The 27746-nt window shown below is 38.8% G+C and overlaps 1 protein-coding gene across 2 annotated transcripts in view; it reads right to left on the reverse strand.

The window, feature by feature from the left end:
• rhbdl3 (rhomboid, veinlet-like 3 (Drosophila)) overlaps positions 1-27746 on the reverse strand; it is a 63252-nt gene that overhangs the window by 2674 nt on the left and 32832 nt on the right. For both annotated transcript variants that reach the window (XM_069697261.1, XM_069697262.1), the window contains exons 5-9: positions 20912-21136; positions 19984-20132; positions 9430-9542; positions 1147-1247; positions 374-434 (exon numbers count right to left, since the gene is read on the reverse strand). In XM_069697261.1, coding sequence (XP_069553362.1) covers positions 374-434; positions 1147-1247; positions 9430-9542; positions 19984-20132; positions 20912-21136 — 649 coding nt within the window. The remainder of the gene's footprint in view (positions 1-373; positions 435-1146; positions 1248-9429; positions 9543-19983; positions 20133-20911; positions 21137-27746) is intronic.

Genomic DNA, 27746 nt, shown 5'->3' on the forward strand with positions numbered 1-27746 from the left:
TTTGTCTGTAAGCTTTGAGGCAAACAACATACAAAGCATGCATCCACAACAGGTAAAGACTCACCACTGCATTAATTTTTGTTATCTTTTCAATGCAACACTTTGAACTTTCAACCCTTCCCTTTTTATTGTGTGAGGACTGCATTGCCTTGTAAAGTTATTTGCCCGAGTCACATAGAAAAAAATTAACAGGTGCGAACCTTCAGAAGCTCTCTACCGCTAGAAATTCTTTCTTAATGTTGTTGCCTTTGGACAAAGTCATATTCATCTAATCAGGAACTCTTTAAGCAGGTTAAAAGTACAATTCTTCTGTTAAAAATTAACTGTAAAACTGAGGTGAGTGTGGGAGTGTGGCATATTCATCGAGACTTACTGCAAACCAGGGCCATGGCCATCCGGAACAACTTAAACTGACACTTCATTCCTGACCAATTCTACAGAAAGAAAGAGAAAGAGAGGATGGAGAAATCATAAAGCAGTACAGCTCTGAGGACAGAGACAGAAAAAACTGCTGTGCAAGGGGATCATGTCCACCTCAGACACACACACACACATATGCTGACACGAAATGACATGAGATTGTGTCCTTTGTCTCAATTCATGTCAATTTTGAAAGCCCCAGAGACACTCGAACCCTCGATCTGTTCTCGCAGTGTTAGATAATAAGATTTCAGCAGAGAGGAGGAAGGGAGGAGGAAGAGAAGAGGAAGATTTCTCTGTCCCGACCTCAAGAATGTTGTGGAGGATCTGGCAGTGTAGATAATGTGCACCCCATTACACATAATAGAAGTTCACCTCTAATGACATTTGCCAAATGTCACCCACTGAGGAGAGGATGGGAGGGTTATACCAAACAGAGTAGGCATACATGTCATAGGACAGCAGAGTGCACTGAAATGGGAAAGAATTTTATTCACATTTTGTCACACAAACATGTGCACATGCTCCCACAGTTTTCTGATCTTTGACGGAAAAGAAGAAACGGATGGTGAGGAATGTTTGGCATCTGGAGATAGAGTAGCACCTGTGGGGGCCCAAAATAGGCTGCTTTGATCATGTGGAAATGTTGTGTAGTCACAGGACAACTGAGTGATGGGATAATAGTCTATAGACACACACACACATAAATGCACACAAAAAACTTACCATTACTACATTAGCCAAATGTGCTGAGACCAGAGCGTACACTCCCCCAGATGAGCCGACCACTGGAGCTGTCATATCAGTGACAGACACAGCCAGAGACCCTGCGGAGATGATAAAGGCCACATGTCAGTGAACTTGCTTTTGGAAAATTTGCAAATAAACGAGGACATCCCTTTAAATATTTTAATCTTGAAAATTTAACAAAATACCCAGGGAGTGGCACTGTCATTGAAGCGTTCTTCTTTTTGCTGTGAAATTGAAGCTGTTAAAACCTCTACTTAGTAATCATACTGCTGTTTTTATTTGTATTTTTTTAATATAAATACCAAGTTAAAAATAATGACAACAAGAAGAGTTCTGGGGGAACAGAAGGAACAGTCAATATCAACACTAAAATAATAAGGGTGTTTGAATGTTATGAAATTTAGGCAAAATAAAATCTGATATATCTATTAAGTATCTATAATCAAATCCAAACTGTGTTAAGTGTACCACCAGTGGTACACAAGGCTCCACCAATTTGCCAAAGTCCAAAAAATAGTTAGGTAATTACATTTTATTACATACAACAGTTATTACAAATACACATAAAATTACATTGACGTAAAGAGAAGTTGTTAATCACTTAAAGACTTTTGAAAATTTGCCTAATTTGTCTATATATCAGTCAGGAAAGCAATGAACTTTGAATCTGAACATTTAAGTCAATTTGGACAGGAAGTCCTCAAACGTGCAAAAACCAATTTCTTTGCCAATTGCTGGGCAAAGAAAAGTTTTTTTTTTTAACCAAACCACCGACATATCACTAGTACTTGTTCCAAGGTGATATTGCAAAAATATAGATATATACTGTGTACACAGTTGATATTGTCTATTATACCTGTATTGACAGCATTCATTTAAAGTCATGTTTGTGTCCACGAGATGACTATATAAGTACAAGATTGACTCTCCTTTTAGCTCTAGATCATCTGTTGTGGGAAATATTTGTCTCTCTTGTTGTTCAACACTCCATGTGTGACATTGAACCTGTCATTTGGTGTAGAACACATCTGATAGCAGTTATTTGAGATTGTGGAAGGTAAACACTGAAGTTGCAAAGGAAGAAACCAAGACATTGAGCTGAAAGACGCTAAAATGCTTTGTAGAGCATGGGAACTGTAACATCGGGTGATAAATCTCTGTTGTTTTTTTTTATCTTTACTGTATGAGCGACCATTTCACATATATTAAACTTTAAGTCGTTATTTTAAAATAATTAGAATAGTTGCAATAGAGAAAAATAGAAATATGAGAATTTAAATTATCACTGTGTGATATGATCAGGAGCTCAAACTTCATCTACTTATTAGACCTTGTGGTGAGAATGTTTAGCCATCAATATAAAATTTGATTAGCCAGGCAGTTGGCCATTTTGAGGATAAATGGATACATATGTTTTGTGCAAATTTCATATAATGAGATACAATAGTAAATAATACAGTACTTTCCCAGTTTAATTCAAATGTCTTGCATGTGAAAACTCGAGTTTGTGTCAAACTGACAGACACTGTGAACAACTGATTTATTTAAAAAGTTTTTGTAAAAGCTATGAACATGATGAATAGCATAAAGGCAACTTTGCTGTTCACTATGTGGCTGTATTACAAATAGACCCCAACAAATAGAGGCGAGCTGCACACTGTGATTTTATGTAAAACAAATAAATGCATTCACACATACTGTGATGCCATGAACAGGGCACCTTGGTACCAATTAATGGCATGCACAAAAGATCTAATCAAGCATTGAAAATGTTAAATATGGGGACATTCAGAGGCAGAGTCACATATCTGTTCTCACTGCGGTCTTTGTGCAAGAGACAGAATATAATAAAATAGTGACAAAAAAGAAAGAATTAAACTATTGATTTACCCAAACACAAGCGCTCCTTCTCTCCTTTGCTATTTGCATTAATTTTCCTTCTTTCTTCTTCTACTACTACTCTCAGTTGGTCTATCTACTGCCCACACCACAAAAGAGAGCACAAGGAGCTGTTGATGAATTGTTGCACAGTCTCTCTCTCTCTCTCTCTCTCTCTCTCTCTCTCTCTCTCTCTCTCTCTCTCTCTCTCTCTCTCTCTCACACACACACAATACAAATATACTTTGTTTGCATAACACAAAAGTATGCATGCATGCTGTACATTACAATTTATCTGGTACAGAATCTGGTAACACCATCATTTAATGTTTCTTTTAATTTATTTTGCAACTTCTGCTGCTTATTCAGTAGTATTCAGTAGAGATCGAGTCATTTTTTTGTTCTTTTGTTTTGTGGCTGTAGATAGTACTGATGAATTTAATTTGGAACCCAGCTGTTGGAGTGGAACATTTTATTGGCTGTGCAGTGTCCATTTCTGGAATTGATTAGAGTCTGGATCCCTTTGGGACAAGTGGTTCCACAATTTCTCTCTTTCTGTTTGCAGCACATTTTATAGTTTACCCAGATTTTTGATGAATTCAGGTTTAAAAGATTCATAGGGTTCAGATACTATTTGTTTTTATAGAGCTTACCGTGTAACCCTCATATTTCATTGCTATACATTAAATATAGGACTCAGAAGTAAGCAATGTCTATGTAAACTGTGTCTAATGGCATAAAAAGTATTGCACTCCTTTTCAATCAGGCTCCTAAACAGCAATGACAAATTGTCCAGTTTACAGTCTGGCCAAGACTATGAGTAGCTGGTGACATAAGTGAGTAATTAAGTAATCAATCTTGTCTTAACTGCATTTTTGTCTGTAACACAGAGTCCTTGAAATCGTTTTATTGAAGAACATGCAACATTTATTCCACAAATAAGAAAAAAAAAATGCAAACATTTCGACATATGTGTGGCTTCAGATAAAAATGCTGCTTGCTAAGCTGATCCATTATAAAGCCCTAAAACTTAAAATTAACCAACTAAGCTAAAGCCACATTTTACTGACCTCGTAAATTTGTAAATTGGTGCAGCTGTGTAGTTTGAGCGATGCTCAGTTCTAGGTCTACACTCTCACACACAAAAAAGGGCATATTACAGTACGGCATACTGGACAGTGTATAATTATACCAGACAGAGAGGGATCTGACTTCATATCACCATAAGGAGGGATGATAGGATAAGCCATGGCATCTCAATCATGATGCTATTTATGGGCGGAGGCACAGCAGTGGATCAAGAACAACATAGCCAAACACAAGTATTGGGCCATGTACACAAGCATAAAAAAAGTAGCCACACATAAATGAATATCACAGTATAAATGTTTTAGAAAAAAAAAAAAATCCTAATCATATTGACAGAATGAGGCATGGGCATGGAGGCAATTCAGTTGGTTTTGTATCACATTTGAATGGTGTATGTGTATGAAACATGCTTCATATGTTTTTGTTATTGTTTCCACATCTGTGTGGTGTAGGATGAATGACTTAATGAAAAAAAATATTAAAAGTAGACTTTGCAGTTTCTTGAGAAATTTCAGTGGGATTGCTTCTTCTGCTGTCCTTTGTCAGTTTGTTGCTCCTTAAAAGCTTAAAGTGAATATCTGACTTTGTGTAAAGGAGCAGTAAAAAGAGCTGCAAATAACTGTTAAGCGCCGTTTACTGTCTTTGAGGTTTTACTTTGAAAATCTGTGTGTTTTCATCTGTACTCTATCTTGATACTAAAAGAGACCGAAAATTCAGACAATTAGTTAAAAAGTAATTTCAGTCCATCTGTCTGTTTAGCCCTGTCTGCCTGTCTGCCTTCAAGGAACCTGGGGTTGATGGCCAAAGATTAGACACTGACAAGACCATGGACACTTCGACATGTGGACTGGAGGAACCAGGGATTGAACCACCAACCTTGATCTACCATCTGGGCCACGAACACCCCATGCCTTCGCCCAAAAGTCAGCTGAGATACGCTTTAGACCCCTATTGACCATGCTCAGTATATAGCAGGTATAGATAATGGATGGATGGATGTAATTTTCTCATCTGAATATGTCTGTTTGTGTCTTTATATCTGTGAAGTGAGATTGACAGGTGTTTATAAGCAGTATAATAAATAGTGGAATTAAACATTGTTCAGGTGTGTGGGAAGCCACAGGCGTAGTTGTCATGGGAACAGCACTCTACTTTGTAACATTTCAGACCCCTATAATAGGTCTTAAATGTCCCAGAAGAAAGCTCACCAAATCTAAACCGTAACTCTTATCATCAAAATTTGTTAACCAGAGGCACATCAAGGCTTTGCTGCAAAAACTAGTGCATTTGTTATATTTCTACAGTAAAAAATGAGAACGATAAAGTGTTAGAAAAGGCTAGACTCAAGACTAGTGCATTTTTTTATATTTCTAGAGTAAAAAATGAGGACAATAAAGTGTTAGAAAAGGCTAGACTTCTCCTTTTCTCCTCAATTTTTTAACATTAGACTCTATACAGAACAGAATTATGTTCTTGCCATTCGGCAGCTTTGTGAGCATAAAGTGTAAGCCTGCTGGCTTAGAGGCATATTTCACAAGAGAAGACAAATTTCCCTACGTTATTATGAGAAAATGATGCCTGTAGATTTTGCAAACAACAGGTTAAAGAGAAAAAATTCTGAAGAATTTTCCAGCCTTTCCTCCTCCTTCAGGTCATAAGGTGTCAAAATGACCAGCTCGTTTGTGTAATAAACAATTGTTTTGAGCGATGTATTAATGGTGGGATTGCTGAGTAATCAATAACAATATTGTAACCAAGAAAAAAGGCAGGTTGAGAATTGTAAATTTTCCAAGCATCTAATGCAATTGTACTTTCACACTTAAAACAGAGAATTTAACAATAATACATAAACTAATGCATAAATGACATAAACTAAGAATACTGCACATATGAACTGATTTTCACACACCACATCAAGTTGTTCTCTTCAGCTGCTTCTAATACAATAAAATAACACAACTTGGAAAAACTCACTGGAGAGAATTATAGTAGTTGCAAGCTTTTGTTCTGCTATGATTTTTAGATGATAAATAGAAATAGGAAAAATAATAACACTTAATTTTTAGTAAGTTTTAATCATTATTATTATAATTAGCAGTGGTAGCAGTAACAGTAGTTGAAGTAGTAGTATCAGTAGTACAAATCTTATTTCTGGGTCAAGTTTGAAGAAAGAAGAGAAAATTGTCTCTGTAATTTCTTTAAACAGTATTAAAATTCATAAATCACTATGTGGTGTCTGCAAGGTTTTAAACTGAAAATCTATCAAAAATTATCATGGATAACCTTAAATGAGTTTTAAATCGGAGTTCTGGCTTTCAGCCCTGTATTTTCAAAGTAATACATGTATGTGACTGAAAGGAAAAATAAAGATTACTTTAAAAACTGCAGCTGACATTTAGCACCAACTAGGACTTTAGTAATGTTAACTGTGGAAAAACAGTCATCAGCTTTAATCTAGCAGAATGTTTAAATCAAGTATCCCTTTTGAATGAACCCCCAGAAGAAAAATTGAATAGTAATATATTAATTTTCTCACCCTCTAGATCAGAGGTCTTCAACACGGGGTCCTGAAATTTTTAGGTTGATTAGACAATTTTTCATATTTTTTAAAAAAATTCCAAAAATTTTAATATCTTTAAAAATACATTAACATGAATCCAACATATTGTAGCGAATGGATAAAGTTAAAATAAAAATGTCACTTTGAATAGCTTGTATGCATGATTATCATGCAATTGACAGACAATGTTGATATTGGCATTGGTATCAGTTGACAAGGTATGTTGCCCTTGCACATGTTTAAAATAAAAACATGAATACATGAACCTGTGTATTATTTGAATAGCTTAATATTGAATGCACAATAACAAAGTATGTTTATACATGGCACTAGGCCCAGTTTAATATAAAACACAACTGTCCATAAGAGAGCACTCTGTGTCTTTACATGTAAAGTCCTTTGGTTCCGTTAAAGTGTCAGAGCATGCGTTGGCCCTGAAGGGTCAGGGACCTTTCTCTGAGTCATTAATTGACCTCTGAACTGTTCTTTGACTCCTCTATGTGCCAGCTGAGCCCCTTTTCATTTCATAGGATCTGACAGCAAAATCATGCAGGAAAACACATTGTTTGTTTTGTAACTAATGAGTTACATTGATTACTGTAAATGTGTAAGGATTAAGATACAGTATTCAAATCAAACAGAACATTTAAGAAATGTGTTATCAATGGGTACATCAGCTACAGTTTTTTTTTTTAATCAAAATCTTCTCAGTTCAGTTATATGCACTTAAATATGTAAGTCCCATGCAAAGTAAATGCAAAGTTATGAAGTAAGAAACTCCAGTTGACCAAAGAAGCAGTTTTTAGCAAAGTCACAACAATGTACCTGTGCATGTAAGTTAAAAGTGTGCCCTCACAACTACCCTGCACTAAAGCCAGATTTTTTTAAGGCTGATACAGAAACACATATTTATAAGAAGAAAATCTAAAAGAAAGTAACAATATGTAAGCCCAGATTCCTTCTTTCACAACATCCCCACATCTCTTAAGACATAATAGACACAAAGAAGTTTAATTAGTTCGCCAAAAGAATGCAGTGAAGGTCAAACATAAACAAATCTTAAACAAACACTTTTGCCAAAGATGCTACAAATTTGGTCATTTTAGACTTCTGTAGGTATTTGGGCTGACAATTTTATAGCCTGACAATAATTGTTACAGTAATTTAAAATAAAAAGTAGAATTTAAATTTTAAGCTTAAGAGAAAATTAAATCTTTCTATACAGTTTAATATTCAATAACCTAAGGTACACCATTAAGGCTAAATATATATATAACTGCAGCTTAAAACATTGATGCATATGTGGCACATAAAGTATAAAATCCTAAGGAAATATCCACTTGTTAATAAATGATTCATATTCTGAAAAGATCTGTGCTTCTACTGCCAAAATAAAAATAAAAATAAAAAAAAGCCCAGTCAGACACAACAAACCCAAACATAACAGCCAACACAACCAGAACGAGCCTCCCTTCTTCCGCTGGTGGTCGATATCTAATTAAAACAGCAGACGTGCGTGTGTGTGTGTGTGTGTGTGTGTGTGTGTGTTGGTCTGTGTGTGTCTATAAGTGTGAGTGATTTATGGTGCGTTTCCTCCTCATTTCACTGTGGGGTTAATGCTACAAGCCACCACAGCTGGTATCCCCAGGGTGTTTGTCAGTGACCCTTCACAGACACAGAGCACGCACGCACGCACGCACGCACGCACGCACACACACACACACACACACACACACACACACACACACACACACACACACACACAGATGGAGACTAAGAATGAGAAAAAGAGAGAAATCTTTAAGAATATTAAACAAAACTCCAATGGCTGTAATTACTATCACACAATCATCTGTTTCTCCCATTCTATCATGAACAACTCACATTTACTGCCAAGTTCAATCTAAAAAAGAAGCCCAATATTTCCACTCCAGTTATTTTGTCAGAAGAATCGCCCCTGGGCACCAAAATAGTTTTAAAAATATACCAATGAAAAAATCTGGCTTGATCCCTTTGGTCGTGATTACTTATTCAGTAATGATCACAAACACTCACAAATGTGGCACTTTGTGTCAGCTGAACGGGGCTGAACACTGGAACTGCACAGTGCCTGAGGTTGATAGGAAAGCAGGAAGGTGACATTTGTTCAAGCTGTGTTGCTTTCACTTTTTCACATTTGTAGTTACTCGCTGTTCTTCTCTTTACTCTTACCCACCTCTTCACGTCCATGTTTGTATTTCTCATATCCTGGACCCCTCTCCAGAACCTCTCCGTCTTATTAGCACTCAATAATTCACATCTCTTCTCTTTCTTCATCTCTACCTCATACACTCTACTTCCTATTTCATTATTACTGCTTGAGTGTTTCTATGATTGAGCTCCATTTGAGAGGACTCTTTTTGCTCTGCCCTATGTTGTAAATGAATACAGGGGGATGCGGGGGCTTTGATGGGGCACTGACAACCCCCCCCCCCCCCCACATCGCACCACGTCTGGTAGGAAGACAGAAACACAAGGCCAGCTGTCCTGAACACACACACATAAGCACAATTTTCTCTTTGACGAGTATCCACCAACACACTGGTTGGACTCTGATAGGCTGTTACATGCATAAAAAAAACACAAAACAAGCAGATGGAACAACAGTGGAGCTGAAAGACAAAACCCTGCAGTGAGTGTTTGTTTTTTGTCTAACTGGGATGTAAAGAGAGAGAGTGCGACCACACGCCTACCTGCCAGTACACCACACACGTAGACTAGTCCAATCCTCAGGGCACCATGGACCATCTCTAGAGGGACCCCCACCAGCAGCTGCATGGCCATGTTCAGGCTTAGGTGTTCAATCCTGTAATATACACACACATGCAAAAATACTGTAAAGGCCAAAGTACTAAAATCCACATCATCATAAGATAATAAACCAGAATTCTATAAAAATAACAATGTTTCATCAAAGTGGCAAAATAAAACTAGCGTGGTGTGAACCAGAGCCCAATTTCCCCTCTGTAAATATATGGGTCTGGGCACCCTCCATAGAGAATCGTTTGCAGTTGTCCCATCCTACTTGGCGTAGACTTCCTGTTAATTTTAACCAATCAGCATGCGCAAAAAACGTCTGACAGTCTGCCACCACTGCAACTACCTACGACCTCTTTCCAAACCTGTTCACCAAAGCTTTTTTTCTTGAGTACAGCCTATTTTTCAAATTGTTTTAATGAACACCAGCATCTTGACAAGGTGCTGAGCATTTATTCTGCACTGAACAATTAACGTGCAGCGATTTTTTTTTTTTTCCGGTCAATGACAATTCAAAAAATATTAGCAATACATTTGTCACTGTCACCAGCCATCCAATCACAGTGAAGGAGGGAAGGAGGGGCGGGACAGACGTGGTTAACCATCCACACTGCTCGCTGTTTGGTCCGCCCTTCAGAGTAGCTATGCAAACCTTAATACAAGCCGAGTTCCCAGACGGTTATCACAGCAAATAAAACTCAAGTTGAGCCACAGTCAACGCAGCCAGGCTAAAATAAAACAAAGCCACTTTATTATAGTTGTTAGAAGTAAAATGGTGGTAATTGTAATGATTCTCATAGTATTATTACTTTGTTTTTGGAGGTTAAAATGAGTCTGAAATTAAAATAAATTAAATGCTATGTGCAATGTGTGAAGACACAAATGGACCGTGACAGAGTTACAAGCAAAGAATATCAATTATTGTGCTTAGACGACTGAAAAATATGACATTTAAGAGATTAATAAACAATGTGTCTTTCCAGAGGCATTGTCCTAGTTACTGTGATTCACCCACATGCAGTGAAATTTTTTCATTGAAACTACTTTTTACAAAAGAATCTCCATAAAAACTCTTGACATTGTGTTGTGTTTTGTTCAGAGTTACCAGGGCACAGTTTCAGGAAAGACCCATTGCTAATGACTATTTTTAAATGTAATTTTTCAGAGCTGCAGGCACTACAAATTAAGTCATTATTTCCGTCATATTGGGGTAGTGGTAAATCTCAGAGCTGCTCACTCAAAGCCAATAGGGCTACAACAAACATTTATTTTAATTGTTTGACCTGTTCATTTCGTCAATTAAATGTCAAAGAGCAGTGAAGATCGTTGCAAGTTCTGAAAGCCCAAAATGATGTTATGAAGCGACATAATTTGTCCAACTAGCAATCCAAACGTACAGATGTCCAATAACACAAAGTACAATAAAGCAACTAATCTTTACAACTGAAAAGCTGAAACAAACAAATATTTGCCAGTTCACTTGATGAAACTAATTAAATTAATGAAAACTTTAAAATTTGTCAAAATTGTTTCTGATTTAGAAAGATTAGAAAGATTCAGAAAGACAAAAGAAGACCTGGGGGGTTGGTAAGTCTGGATATTTCTCCACTGAGGTTTGTTTCTGGAGCCAATATTTACACTCAGTTTTTGATTTGAGAATTGGGAAGGCTCTGCGTGTCTGAGTTGCTGACAAGATTACACGGTTTGTGTCCTGTGTGTGCAGCTATTGAGGATAAAGTGTCCCCAAAATAACAACTAAATTGCTGACTATACTGTTTCGAACTGGTTGAATGCTATTCGAACTTTTTTCACTATGGCATAATGGAGTAAAAAAATAAATAACATCCACCTGCCTTTTATGTCTGTCAGTCTGGCTGGCTACATTTCTCCAAACCTTTTCAATACATGATGCATGTATTCAGATTTTTACAAAAACTTGCAATAAAAATCAACAAGACATTAACTAATTTCCCTGCCAGCAAAATGTTCCAAATGTGAAGACATGAATGTGAAAAGGAGGAAGAGGGAAACAAGATATCACGATTTATACAGATAATGCACAGACATGGACAGAAATAAAGGAAACGGGTGACTTAGATGATTGTCACAAGTAAAATGAAAACAGTATTATCTTTTAACAAACTCTCGTTTAACTAAATAACAAAAGTATTAATAGGAAACAAGCCTTAAAGGACACCCATTATGCTCATTTACAGATTTTTTAATTTGATTCTAGGACTCCACTAATATAGCTTTGCATTATTCACAGCTCAATAAATGTATTCATCTTATACTGGCCCTTTTAGCAACCCCTCAGCTCATCCTTGATCTGAAACAAGTTGTTTTGGCTTCAGTCTCTATAAGGGCCCTCCTTTCTAAAAGTCCACTTTCTTCTGCTTGGCCAACTTTCAGGAAGGCTGCTGAGCAGCAGAAGCCAGTACTTGCAACCCCCGCTTCATCCTCTCACCCATGTGCAAAACAAAAGGTGACCTCCTAACTACCATGGAAATGGAAAATTTTTAAAATCTATGTCTACATGTTTGTGTTAGCACAAACACCTGCAGCAACAAAAATTACAGCAGGACGTTTGGTAATGATCATTACCTGATTATTGTGGGAGATAACGGTTAATCGTTCAGCCATTAGCTGTTTATAGAATTTTTACTATAAATGTCCTTGTTAACAGGTGAACTTGTGGGAAATACACTAATGTAGCTGTAAATGTTTTTCTACCATCACCAAACATCTATAAATTACATCATTTGTACTCTGGCCTGCTGTATCTGGAGCAGATGACCATATAGTTGTGCACTTATATAGCTATTAACACTGTAGCAGTCTGAAAGTGCCTTGCACTGTTTCCCATCCACCCACAAACCAATGGCTTGATGTTCGTTGTCTTGCCCAAGGGCACTTCCACATGTGGACTGAAAGAACGGGGGTTCGAACCACCAACCTCATGATTTGTGGACAACCACTAGAGCAAGAATTCTGCAAGGAACCGAGTGTTTAGAGCAGCCTGAGACCTGAGTTTTTTTCTTAATGGAATTACTTTTACATACATTTACCTCATTATGTAAAACATTGGCCATGTATAATATAAAATCTAACAATGTAACATTATGTGTATAAGAGAAAATACAAAAAGCATAAAAGGTCCTCTTCAGGGCAAAATTAAGTTTTCAAGATTTCAAACAAGTTTTAAAAGCAGCAGAGATTCATATGTCCCTGCAGTGTTAATCAGTCAGACAGCACTGTGTATTTTTTTTATTTATCACCTGCCTGTTTCCTCCGCAGCCATGCACGCACACACACACACACACACACACACACACACACACACACACACACACACACACACACACACACACACACACACACACACACACACACACACATGCACGCACGCACGCACACACACACACACACACTGCTCTTTCATCACACCAAACTGTCATCATGGCCATTAACAGATAATCATCAACATATGCCAGTTCCCCTCTAGACATTACTAACACAGACAGAGGCACACAATGTGCACACAAAGTCACACACCACTCAAAGACAGAGGCAGATATAAATGCACTCACAGTCACAGAGATTTGCACACAGCATAAAAAGATTAACTAGAAGAACAATAAAAAGATAAAAGAGGTGTGTGGCTTCTGCAAATGTACCCAAATCTTCTCACAGCTATGTACTCAATATGTGGTGACATAAGCAAGGAATAGTTTCACGCACAAACACACACACTCCATGTGCCCTTCATGGCTGCAGAGTCCTTCCAGCCAAACCTCAGTCAGCAGCTCAGACACATTCGGGTGTCACAGCAGAATCCAAAAGGAGAGCAGCTAGAATAATCTGGCCTCTCAGCCTGCCTCCCTCTCAGTCTTTATCACCGTCTCTCACTTTCCTCAATCCCTCTGTTTCTGTCTGAATTATTCTGTCATCTCTGTTTCAGCAAATGTCACAGAGGTGACAGAGACAAAGAGAGAGACAGCGATGACTCTTTTAGGATCGTTCTTTTTTAACTTCCTGTAGTTTGACAGACTCAGCCGGTAAATGCAACATGTCCCAGTACATTCTTAACAAACAGTTTTTCCATCCAAGAAATAAACACAAACACTTCCAAAACAGACAGGAACACACACATACAATGCCTCCAACACAGCCAGAAAAAACAAGACAAGTCCAATAATGTATTTAGTTTGAAACAACGCAGTTACCACAACTACAATGCGGAAATAGAAGATTGTTGCAGTGATCAGAGACACAATGGGGCATATTGATCAGCTGGGAGAAGCCTGTCCAAACACACAAGGACAACTCCAGTACAGATAACAGTGGCTATTTATTTTGATACTGCTAATGAGCCTGTGAGGAATGGGCTGCACTGTCAGGCAGTGGATGCCCATGAGAGGTCCTATTGTGCCCAGATGACCACGGTCTTTCAGGACACTCAACAAAAGCACTGTTGAATATTTTTCTTGTTGTCACTGGCTCACCAAATTACAGCTGAACTTTACAGTTAGTTCAGTTTACTGGAACAATTCAAGTACTAAACTGGGAAACTGGGTGCAACTTTTTTGGAACGTTGTTTGAAGAAACATGAATAAATATGAAATTATTACAGAAACTTAATCACATGCTCAGGTTGTACTGTAACAGTAATGCTCATGACAAAAGCAGGAAAACCAAAAACAAAATGTATCCAGGCTCCAAAATGTTTCAAGTCCTGGTTTCATCTTGCAAGTTAATCTTTCTGAAGTTTTCATTGCTGCTGCAGACATTGGTTTTGTATTTGTGACAGACAGGGAGAAGAGAGGAGAGAGACTCTGTATAATGCTCTGCTGAGGGATGTTTTGGGGCCAATATTTACATTCTGTTTTAGTGTTGAGAATTGGAAGGATCAGTGCTGCTAAGCTGCTGACAGGATTACATGGTTTGTAGATGTGTATGAGAAACTGGTATATGTATGTGTATGTGTGTGTGTGTGTGTGTGTGTGTGTGTGTGTGTGTGTGTGTGTGTGTGTGTGTGTGTGTGTGTGTGTGAGAGAGAGAGAGAGAGAGAGAGAGAGAGAGAGAGAGAGAGAGAGTGTCAGTGGACTGCAGCAGCTTATTGAGTAGTTCATATACATAAATAACAAAATAAAGTAAATAAAATGCACAAAACAACTAATTTGCTCGTAAAAAAAAAAAAAAAGGACGGTGAGTGTAAGCATAGTAAAGTAGCAACAATCTCTGTCTGGTCTGTCTCTCACTTCTCTCTCCTTCTTTCTCTGTCCTCCCCTCCTTCTTTCTTCCTTCCTGGCAGCTGTCTCCTTTTCTGCTTCCTTCCTGTTCCTTTCCGTCTTCCCTTTTCTCTCTCTTCCTTCCTCTTTTCTCCAGGTGAGTAACAAGCGCTCCAACAGTTTCTGGAGGGCTATTCTACAGGGGAGCAGGCAGCTCAAAGGCTGCAGTCTCAGAGATGAGGCAGGCTTGGGACTGTCCCAACGGTTGGTCCGCCACGTTGCCTACGAGACGCTGCCCCGTGAGGTCGACCGCAAGTGGTACTTTGATAGCTACACCTACTGTCCCCCTCCCTGGTTCATCCTGGCTATCACAATTGCTGAGGTAACATGTTCGTGAGCGTGAGACCAATATGTATTCTACACCTAAATGTACATTATATTATGAGGGTTTTTGTGTGATGGTGAGCAGGTCCATGCACAAAGATGCATATGTTTCCGCATGCCAGCGACTGAACACCAACTGCAGATACCAATAATGCAAGGCAAAGATTTTTAAGAAGAACTGTCCGGTGAGATGTAGCATTTACTTATTAATTTTATTAGCCTAACGGTATACTTCTAGTCCTGTGTTAATTGATGTTTAATGTTAAAACGCATCACATGCTGTCAACATTTTTTTAAAAGGGAGCAGTGGACAGTAAACAGTGGACAGCAATGAAACCTATATGTAACAGCTGGGAAGGAGATTCCCAGAAAAACATAAAGAGTTCTTTGAACCAGAGTCTATCAGCTGAAATCAAAATTGAATTTTGAGTATTGCTCTAAACACTCGCTGTATAAATGCTTTTCTTACTTGCTCAATGATGCGCGACTCGTTCCTTTGAATGTTTCATGACAGCAGCTTCATCATTCAGACCCAATTTGTCAGCTAGCAGCTGTACTTGGACCTGCTAGACAGATCAGACTGAGAGGAGTGACATATTAGAATTCAATTTATGGCTGACTTCAGTAAGGATTTGAAGTGATTAGAGAGAAGAGGTGAGGGGACCTGTGACAAACTGAACCACATGACATTTCCTTTAGTGAGGCTGAAAATATTCAGGAAACCTATGTGTTACATATTCCTACCACCACAACTGTCAAGGGAAAGTAAGTAAATCAGACAAATTAAAGCTACATACATCACAAGTGGGAAATTAAATAAGGCCTATGCTAAAGACTCACTCGTTTGTATACTGAAATCAGTGAACAGAAGTCTCCCCAGCTGCTGCCCCATAAACACATTTTCTTTTTTAGTGAAACTTTTCCCTATTTTTGGATCAGGAAACTACAAATCCTGTGTCACTTGCTGAAGATGGTCTGAGATTACCTCTCAGCCAGACAGACAGCCCACGGTATGAAGCCATGTTGAGATGATGTGCTTTGTGTTTCTGTATTTCCAGTAAAGGAATGTTCAAAACTTATGCACGCCTGGAAGTCCCCTTTGTGTGTGCAACAAATATAAATGCTTTTATATGTAGCCTATATATTTTTTTTTTACATTTTGAATCACTGAAATTTTTTCTATGAAAACTACGCCCGGAGAAAACACATTTTTATTTATTCATGGATTATATTTTCTTTTATATGTAGCCTATACATTTTTTATTTTTTATTTTGAATCACTGTCAACCACTGCACAGGTGTGTTGTGTTGTTATTGCTTAATAAATAATTGCTAAATCCTAATCCTTGAATCACCACATGTGCACATTCGTAGAAAGAAGTTTCTCTTCCTGTGTTTCTTTGGAGTCTGAGACTTCTCTTCAAACTTTTCCTCCTTCATCTGCAGGACATGCTCTCTATCAGTCAACTCTTCCCCCTTCATCTGCAGGACCTGCTCTCTATCAGTCAACTCTTCCTCCTTCCTCACCAGGACCTGCTCTCTCTCTGTCAACTCTTGCGCCTTGCTCTGCAGGATTTGCTGTAACTCTTTTAACGTTGTCTGGTTCTTCATATTTTTCACAAATTGCGCATGTAATTTGGCTATCTGCTCTACCTGCCTCTCAAGTAAATCGTCGTGCTTCTCCAAATCCTGCTGGACTCTGTGGTTTCTCATTTCCTCCACATCCACTGCTTCCTCATCATTGGGCATCTGTTCTGGAGGAACCTCCCAAACCTCTGATGCAGTTTCCACATCAATGTCAGACGGTGTCCTTGAGATGTTTGCCTCGCTCTCGGTGTTGATGATGCTCGTCTTCTTCTGGACCTGTGCCCTCTCCAACTGTTGATGGGTCTCCTCCACTTTGAAACTGAGGTCCTTGCTCTTTGTGCGTACCGGACTCGGACTGGAGGCAGAGATCATCCGGACCTTGTTCAACTCACACTGGAGACGTGACAGGTCCCGTGACAGCTTCTCTCTCTGCTGTAAAGCCTCGAACTCTCTGGCACGACTTTGTTTGAGCTGGAGTTTCAAGTCACGAGCAATTCGCTTGTGGGCACGGAGGCTTTGAGCAGTCTGCCTCTCCTTGTGTTTGACTTCCTTGAGTTCAGTTTTCGTTTCAACAAGATCACTCACCTCACAATAATTTTTGGGAATTTTGGAATATTTACCATTCAGACGATCAATGACGGTATGCAGTGTCTCAATTCTCAATTTAACAAGAGCTCTCTCTTTTGGAGTGGGAAATAGATGGAGCTGCGCCATGTTGAACATAAGCTCTTTGCAAGTTATAGTCTCCCACTCTTCAATATAAGAGGCCACTCGTTCCTCCAGGCTCGGAGTGGACTGTCTTCGTTTGAACAGTGACATGGTAAAATGTAGCTGGTGTGACCAAATGTGACCTACTTAGTCTGGGCTGAATTTTTGCTCTTAAGAACCAAATCAATGCAAGTGAAGAACTTTGAGCCACACTGAACTGTGATGTCACAGTTACGGAATGCCTTTGATGGAAGGCCACACCCCCAAATCAAAACACACCCTACTCTCTGTTCCCATGGTAACAGAGAGTAGGGTTTAGAATGATGCAGGATCCTTTTCTCATATCCACCACACTGCTGTTGGTTTTGTGGTACGGAGAACACTATTGGAAAAAGTGTGTTTGTCACAATATTACAGCTGCATACACAATGGAAAGGCCTGTACAATTTAAAAAAAAATAATAAAACCCTTATTATATAAGCAATAGAGAAATGCAGTCTGCATTAATCCCTCCTGAGAAAAAGCACTTTCATTAAATTGTTATTGCTGCTTTCTTACTGTCACTTTTATCTCTGAGGATGCTTTAAAAAAACCATTTCTGAACATAGGTTTTATTTATGATGCAACAAATAGAACTATAATCAAGGACCGCTTTCATCCTGGACACAATGTGTTTCACTTGCACAAGAAAAACAGGAGAGTCATTTTTCCAGAGTTCTTGTTATTTTCCTCTAAAGGAGTCCTATTTAATCATTTTGGAGCGTAATTACTACCAGTAGCCAGTAGAGTGGGAGCAAATATTCAGAATAAAATCTATTGGAGTAAAACAGCGTGACCACGCCCACAACGTTTCCTTAAATTTGGTTTCTGCTGCTATGACTGCGCTGGAATGAGCTGAAGTGAGAAACAGAAGACGGCATTTGTAATAAGATGTCAGGTAAGTTAATTATTTTTGGTTAACTTCATGTGAGTAAGGTCAACTTTGTAGCAACATTGCAGCTAACCGACTTCACCATTTGCATTGTCAGATACAAACCGTAACTTCTGATTGTTTGCGTTGCCAGATGCTAACGTTAGATTCTAATTTTTTCACGTAGTCACGGTCAAAGCTTCGAGCAAATTAACATCAATTTGCACAACTTTTGGTGGTTTATGGACATATTCACGCCAGGTGGATTGTCAACACACCTGTATTAAAGTCTCTACAAAGCAGTATTAGCTACGATCAGTAGCCAGCGGACTTCACTGAGCAGGTGCACTTGTGTTTTATTCTGTTGTAGAGGGACCGTTTTTTGCTGCAGTTAGTTGGTGTAACGCATGTATTTTACTGTGAAAAGAGCTCTGTAGACAGGCCGTTACAATCTGCAGTTTGTTGGGACCAACACGTGTATTTTACTCTGAAGCGAGCTCTGCAGGTGGACTGTGTTTATCTGCAGTTCGTCAGCACCCTGGTCGATGCAACATGTGTGTTGTACTCTGAAAAATGCACTTCACTGTGTTGACTACTAAAACGAGCTGGACTTGACGTTGGCACAGGCCACCCGCGAAGCGCGGGTAGAATCGGGCAGCACAAGCTGATTGGTCTGTTACACTGTGGTGAGCTAGAGACAGCAGAGTCAGAGACAACCAGGTGAAGTAGACATTGTTCAAGATGACGACAACTCGGTACATTTCTTGTTACTGTAAGTCTGCACATCCTCTGTGTGTTTCTGCCAGAATTACCACCGCTAAAGGGTTCAGACTCGATAATTGCCTGGCTATGAGTTAACTGGCGGCTATATGCCCTGTATTAGAGTGAACGTGTAGTCAACATGGCTTCGACATTAGTGTTCACTAAAAGTAAATAACATTGATAACACAATGACAATTGGTATTTATATCAGCATATAGCCAAGGTGGAACAGATCTTTAACACTCCTCCCAGTGCACAAGTTGTCTTTTTTATTGTACGTTTTATGTTTAAATATTTTAGCATAAGAGATGCTTTTCAGTTTTATTGGTTATTTTGACCTGTTGTTAGTACAGTGTAATAAAGACGTGCTTGAAATTTCCTGTATTTTTATAATGAAATAGTTTACCCCTGTGGAGACATAATATTAGTCCATGCATCATGTCTTTCTAATGTTAGCTTACTATGATATTACTAATGTCAGCAGTTACACTGTAAGCGATGCTTACTGACTCCGAATATGCTTTGTAATAAAGACTCATTTTGAACTTTTCCCTGGTTCTCTAATTGATCCCCGCATTTGACTCAATTCCATTGGGTGGTGAGTGTTATAGCTTTTGATGATTAAACTGTTATGTAAGGCTCTCTGATTCACTTCAGCTTTCTAAATGCCATAAACCAAACCACCCAAAGCATAACAACTCTAATTTGTATTCATCAATATGTATATTCCACCAAGTGGTGCTACACACACTCCTCTGACCAAAAAACTGATGTAAACAAACTGTAGCAGATGTTAAAATGAGTGATTTCCATAATAAAAAATCTGGATGGTAACAAGGTTACAAAAACACTGTGAACTATAGCATAAAACTCGAACTTAGAAATCTAGTTCTACGATTTGAACTCACCCAGTATGCATGAAAATGTAGCTGAGGTACCTCCAGGCCTGGGCTCGTAGCTGGGGGTGGTAAGAGAGGGGGCTCTTTAGGAAGGATGGGCTGGACACCTGCAGGACTAAGCGGTCCAGCTGAAACCCATAGTACATGAACACGGCTACCTGGCAGAGCACAGAACAAACAACGAGTGAGTTTAAGGAGTGACGGCTTGTAATACATATCACAAAAATACAATTGATTACTCTCGTGATTCGATGAAATTTGGGAACAAGTTGCTGTAATCAACAGCCATTGTAATTCTTCTAAGAGCAGGTGACGTTTATTTGAATGTGAATAATTTGTCTTTTTTACAGGAAATACTGATATTGGACCCAAGTTAGTTCTCCAAATGTAAAAGATCTGTGTCAATAATGAATGGCAAAAACGAACATTTCTGTATTGTACTGCAATATATCTGCAAGTTTTTTTTTGTTACTTATAATCATTAAACGGAACTTTGTGGAGTTTTTTTTGGTAACAAACTCAGTTAATTTTATACTGAGAGTACTGAAAGCATCCATCCTCAATAAAATACCTGCAAAACCAGTATTTTTATGTATAGTTTTACATTGTTTATATCTATACTAAAAGTTACAAATTGCTGCCTGTTTCGCTGGTACATACTTTTCTTTCTATTACTGCTATTAGTGGAATAATATGAAACAGAAGAACTTCATATAATGACTGACATTGAGGTAAATGCTTCCATCTCACCAGACAGTTCTTCTTAAAAATCTTTGCCTTGCATTATTGGTATCTGCAGTTGGTGTTCAGTCGCTGGCATGCGGAAACATATGCATCTTTGTGCATGGACCTGCTCACCATCACACAAAAACCCTCATAATATAATGTACAATTAGGTGTAGAACACATATTGGTCTCACGCTCACGAACATGTTACCTCAGTAATTGTGATAGCCAGGATGAACCAGGGAGGGGGACAGTAGGTGTAGCTGTCAAAGTACCACTTGCGGTCGACCTCGCGGGGCAGCGTCTCGTAGGCCACGTGGCGGACCAACCGTTGGGACAGTCCCAAGCCTGCCTCATCTCTGAGACTGCAGCCTTTGAGCTGCCTGCTCCCCTGTAGAATAGCCCTCCGGAAACTGTTGGAGCGCTTGTTACTCATCTGGAGAAAAGAGGAAGGAGAAAGGAAAAGGAAGGAAGCAGAAGAGGAGACAGATGCCAGGAAGGAAGAAAGAAGGAGGGGAGGACAGAGAAAGAAGGAGAGAGAAGTGAGAGACAGACCAGACAGAGATTGTTGCTACTTTACTATGCTTACACTCACCGTCCTTTTCTTTTTTACTAGCAAATTAGTTGTTTTGTGCATTTTATTTACTTTATTTTGTTATTTATGTATATGAACTACTCAATAAGCTGCTGCAGTCCACTGACACTCTCTCTCTCTCTCTCTCTCTCTCTCACACACACACACACACACACACACACACACACACACACACACACACACACACACACACACACACACACACACACACACACACACACACACACACACACACAGAGAGCACTCCCACTTTGCTGTGGCAACAGAATCACTGAATCATCACCTAGCAACCACCATACCCTTCTACCCTTCTCTTCCCTCCACTGAAATCAAGTTCTATTCCTTATATGTACTTTATGCCCATTTTTGATGGTCATTCAGAACCAATCAGGTCATAAGTAATTTTAGAAACCTGACAAAATTACTTTTCAGTTCTGGGTGCGAAGGTGCCATTATTTATTTTGATTCAGTGTAATAATTTTGCCAGCAAAGCTATCACATTTTTCAACTCTCACAACCTCATGCAGGACACAACAATTGTATTGATTAGTTCACTAATTGACTGCTTGGAAACAGTTTTGATAGTAATTTTCAAAAAAAGAAAATGTAAATGCAATTTTTGCCATTCAACAGTTCCTGCCTCTCAAATGGGAGAAATGGCTGCTGTCATACTGAAATACTTACATTACAGTAAATTCTATGTTTTTCAGCTGCAGCCCAGACAAAACAAATGATCTTTGATGACTTTTAGAAAACCTACTTATGACAATTGAAGGAATTTTTCACAGTTATGATATTTTATAGATCAAACAAATTATTAATGACTGAAAACAATAATCTGCAATTAACTGATGACGAATTTTGGCTGCAGCGCCACACCACACAGTGTGAAAATGTAGAGGAGGTAAAAATAAGCACATCTTTTGAACATACTTCCACAGCCTACACATTCACACTCTGTCCACAGACTGGATTTGAGAGATATAGTTCCTTACTAAATCTCAAATTGAGATTATTCATGAACACATAGACCTCGATGATAAGATCAGATATATTTCAGATAGAGAATCTGAACCCCCATAACAAATCGTTGACTTTTAGATGCAGAAAATAATGAGTGCACATGCATTTTGTCCAGCTCCTGAAGCAAGAGTGTCTCATCGTACAGTGAAATTACACCTCACCCAAATGAACCATCCAGCTAGCGGCATAAAGTCTACAACCAAAGAGGGATAACAAGCTAACAGTGGTTCAATTTTAGCCTTTTTTAAACAGTTTTTCTGAGAGGGCAACAACTCAGTAGCAGTGCAACAAACAGGTCAGAAAAGTTAGAATTATAAGCATATATGCATATTCATATTGAGTCAATCTTTACATTTCATGCACAGTTTGTACATGAATATGAGAAGAAATATAAGTAGAAATGTAAATGAGTATATCTTTCTGACCCAAAATAAACCATTTATGAAAGGAAAATAATACTTGTGTTCAATAATAAACAGAAGATTGGTATGCTATGGACACAAACTGTGTTTGTATCATGTAGAAGATGACAAAATTTGGGACCTGAGCTTATCTCAATCATCTTATGTTGAGTGCAGTTGAGGAATCCATTTGCATAGATGGGAAACAGATTTTAGTTTAAAGCTGCTGTATGAATAGCTTTTTACCTAAATGACTGCTGTCTCCAAGCATTGTGGCTTTTATTACACTTGCTGGGTGTTTTATAAGATCCTTCACAACAATGCAAAGACTCCTCCAGCCTCTCTCCCACAGTCTTCTTGCTTCTCTCACTCTGTTTCTCTCTTTCCATTCATTCCCAATCTATTTCTTACTCTGTTTGTGACACTCCATAACTCAGTGTACTCCTGTGTTTGTGTCTGTAAAACCACAGGAAGACCAGATGTGTGAGTTAGAAGATGTTATGATCTGGCTATAAGGATGAGTGATATTGTTTTCAGGAAGGACAGAGATGATCAAACAACATGAATGTGATGTGGCAAAGCGGCTATCGGCAATAAAAGTGCAACAATAAAAGGCGGATGGATATAACCACTTTGACTTCAAAAGCTACAACTTTAAATTGCCTCAAATTGTCAGATGTGTAATAAAGCTGTGATTGATGTTTATTTAAGAACAAACTCAGAGTATCGCAGCAATAATGAATTATTTTTGCTTTAAAGATAGCAAATTTAGCATCTTGAGAACATCTTGAAAATAAAAGTACATATCACAATTTATTTCGAACTGAATTAGATGGAACGATATGTACAAGAAAATACTAATAAGAAGACTTGTAAAATCAGAAGATCTGGAAGATTTTTGAACAGTTGGCTGATGGTTCTTCTGACACTGTTTAATGAGACATTTAGTGTCTCTGCAGGCATCTCTCTTAAGAGAAACTTCAGAAAAAGCCAATTATTTCACCGTTCAAATATCACGGCACAGAGACCTGTGGGAAAATGATTACGGGTTACCATGGACACTTCTAGACCGCACACCAAAGTAAGAGAAGAGGTACACACAGAGCCCCCCCCTCCCACCAGGAAGCAATGCTCCATAAAGACAGTCAATTCTTCGTGTGAAGTGACTTCAATTCCTCTCCTCTTTGTAAAAGTCAAAAGAAAGAATGACGTTCTCTCTGTTTACCCACTGCCAAGAGGAGAGGGGAGAGGGGACAAGAAGAGGTGAAGGGGGACCAAAGGGTGTTCGGCCAGCAAAAGAAAAGTTCACTGTTTGAGCAATGGAAAACAGAGAGACAGTAAGACACAGACAGAGGTAAAAACAGAGAGGAGACGGAGACATATGAAGGAAATAGAGAAACATGAGGCTGGAAAGGAGAAGGTAAAAGGAAGAGCAGCAGAAGTGCATCATTTTCATCACAGAACTGTCACACATGGTGAAAGTATATGCATAATTAATTTGAGCTTTTCTTCTTTTTGTTATTTTGCCAGCTGGGAATCAAACCAAGGACTCACTGCTGATTGCATTTGCGCCCATATCGTATGCACCCTAGCCACTCAGCTATCTGACCCCTACTCCCTCAAGCCTATATGGGGCCCCTCTCTTTCATCTGTTTTGCCAAAGTGTTTTGTTGTTGGCATCAACAGAGCGGTCTCAGAGGGTTGTCAGGCAAAAAAGTTCAACGTTAACTTTTGCCGCAACATCCACCCAGCCTGCAGTGTACAATCAAATAATGTCAAAATTCCTGACGGATGGCTTTGTAATGTCATATTTCTACTAATAATATAATTACCATTGGGCAGTGTTTGTTCAATTGAACTCCCTGGGCTGTACCTCACTGTCTCACTGATCACATCACAGTATTTTGTCCCACCTTTTTAAATGAATTGAGCTGACTCTATATCAAATACTTCACCTGTCCATGGTTTTAATGTTATGTTCGGATTAGTGTGTTTGGGAGAGTTCCAGAGACAGGCACTAGATCTTTGTTGTCATGGTAATAATAATAATAAACACACTAAACAACAAACATTATATGCTACAGGATACACTGATAATTTGCCCTGCCTTCGAACTGACGAACCTAAACCAAACCATAAAAAAGAGGAGGGTACCCATATACTTTTGACCATTGTTTGCATCAATTGAAAAAAACAAAAAAACAAAAACAAAATGACTGCTATACACAATGCAAAACAGGACATATACTGTATAAGTATCTACACTATGTATGCTTTACATAATTTCCTCCAATGGAGGTGAAAAACAAAGTGGTTAAAAGTGTCTCTTGTGGGAAATATACAGATCCAGTTTCTGCCCAAGACATTTGTAATAAAGGCAACGCTTCAGTGATGTGTGAGAGAGTTAAACAGAAGGAGACAAATAGACAAAAAGAAGAGAGTGAAATGAACAGATAAGGAATAAACAGTGGGAAATCCTGAGAGTTTATACAAAGGAAGAAAGACAGAGGTAAAGGTAAAGAGTGAGAGAAGACGGGGGGGGGGGGGGGGGGGGCGAGGAAGAGGAAAAGAGAAGAATGAGCAGTGATTTCAACGCTGACTGCAATGGAGAAATGAACACGCAATTACTGACAATCACAGTGATGGAAGAGCTGTGGTGCAAAGGAGAGATGGCGCGACAAATAAACCCCTCACAGTTTGTCTCTGTCTGTCTTGGCCTCGGCCTCCCCTTCCATTGTTACTCCCTTCTTCTACCCCCGAATCGTTGGCTTCTACCGTCTTTTCCTCGGGAGAGATAAAAACGTACCAACAGAAACTAGGCACTGCCAAATAACATGGAAGAATTATAATTCTCTCTTTTAAGTTACTGTTTTGGCTTTGGCACTTTGATCTTTAAGCCCCTAAAAAGTCCCTTATGTCATGCTTACATGCCACACACTCCTGCAGATTAATGTATGATATTTACAACCTTTTTCACACAACTGTGGGTTGAATTACACAGTGGCTTTTGGGGCATCTCTGTTTTTCAGTGAGCACCGCTACTAAACATGTACATGAAAGTGTGCGGCAGCAAATTCAATTGCAGGATTTCTAATATGTTCTCTGTCTTTGTCTCTAACTCTCTCACTTTCATTGACTGTCTCTTCACTCTCCCTGTTGTTTCACTTTTTCCTCAAGGGAGGAAACTCAGGGCTTAAAAGGCTTAAAGACCACTAAAAGAAGCAGGAAACGGAACAAAGTGACATCTGTCTGTCTCAGTGAAGAAAAGTTCAAGAGTCAACATAAACTTAGTGATCTGAGTGCAGTGCTGCCAGACGAGGATGGTCACAACTGGGAGTCTCAGTGAAGACAAATATTCTAAAATTGGTATGGGCAAATCAACACACAATATTGACCTCAATATAATTTTACTATTAGTATTTATTTCAGGAACCTTATTGTAGAGAAACTCAAAATCTCTAACATGTGACTGCAAAAATGAACGATGGTTTAGAGCTCCCACTAAAATGTCTCAAATTAGGCTTTCAGGGGAGATCAAGTCCTTTTCAAGTGCCTCCCCCGTAATTCAAACCTTGTCTGTGACATCTCAAAAAAGTAAAAAATACTACTCACTTTATTCAAGAGCCTGATGTAATGTCTCCAATTCCCTGGTTATGATATTTAAATGAGATAAAACAACATACCTTTGCATGAAATCATGTTACTATATTATATATTTGTCCTGTTAAACTGAATTTATCAACTAATAATGGCTGTTAATGAACTATCTGTCTATTGACCAATTAATTCATCGACAATAGTCTTTTGAGCACATCTTATCGCCAACACTTCACCATGCACAGGCTATTGTGTTTTAGAATCAATCAATTAATAGTCCAAGAAATATTTTGGGATTTACTGCATTACCAAAACCTCAGGAAATGTCTTAAGACAACTTGTTTTTCCTTATCAACACTTCAAAATTCAAAGAATTTAGTGATTAAAAACATAAAAGCAGCAAACCTTCAAATGCCAATAACTGAATGAAGCAAATATTCAGCAATTGGTTGAATAAATAATTCACAAAGCAGTTAATTTCATCGAAAATAATTGTACCAGCACCTCTTATAACACATCATTAACATAATCATGAATAGTGACTTCTTTCTTTCTTCTGTGTTTAGCGGCTGTTGTTGTTGCCTCTGTGAATATCTGAACCAGTGGGTGGGTGGGCACAATAGCAACTAAGAAAAAAAAAAGTGAAAGTACACACAAAATGCACATACCCTATTCCTCTGTGTCCCACATCCAGTAGCACACCATGACCCATAACATCACACGTGACATGAATGCACCAACTGGAAACCAACAGCAAAAAGGCCCTTTGATATTTTTCCAAGCTTCCTACAGGCCTCATTCCTCACCCTCTGTATCAGACAATAAACAGCTCTGAGGAACAAGACAGACGGGGAGAGATGGACATGCTGAAGCTCACAGACAACAATGAATTCCCTACAGTCGCTACAAACATGCACACACACCCCCACCACATCCCTCAGCCACCCAGTAGTTATTGTTTACCACAGAACTACTCCAGGCCACTCCACACTTTCCTGGGTCAGCAGTTCAGCCTCCCATGAGGAACAGCAAAAACACAGTTGAAAACAGAACACGAGAAGGTTACAAGGAAGCAAGCACGGCTGGAGATACTTGAGTGAGACCTTGGACAATCAGCGGCAGGCTGAAGGTGAAAATGGAATTGGGGCAAGGTGACCATTAAAAGGGGAATTTATCACCAGACTGAGAGTTATTTCTTACGAGGAAGACTCTCCACCTCATAGCTGTGGTGATCTTGGAATATAGCTTTTGGGGCTTGATGTAAAAATGTAAAAAAAAGTGTCATGTGTGATTAAAAAAAAACCAATAACTGCAGATGCAGACAGTGAGGTGTCCCACAGGAGAGACACGGACATTGATTTGCAAGTCACAAGTAAGCCTCCATCCTCTGCTCTTGAGTCAAGAGTTAATAACCAAGTCATGTCCAAACT

This window comes from Brachyistius frenatus, unplaced genomic scaffold, assembly GCF_029030835.1.
Source record: "Brachyistius frenatus isolate BFR_SWC_R1_liver_20210118 unplaced genomic scaffold, ASM2903083v1 Contig_23, whole genome shotgun sequence".
Taxonomy (NCBI): Eukaryota; Metazoa; Chordata; class Actinopteri; family Embiotocidae; genus Brachyistius; species Brachyistius frenatus.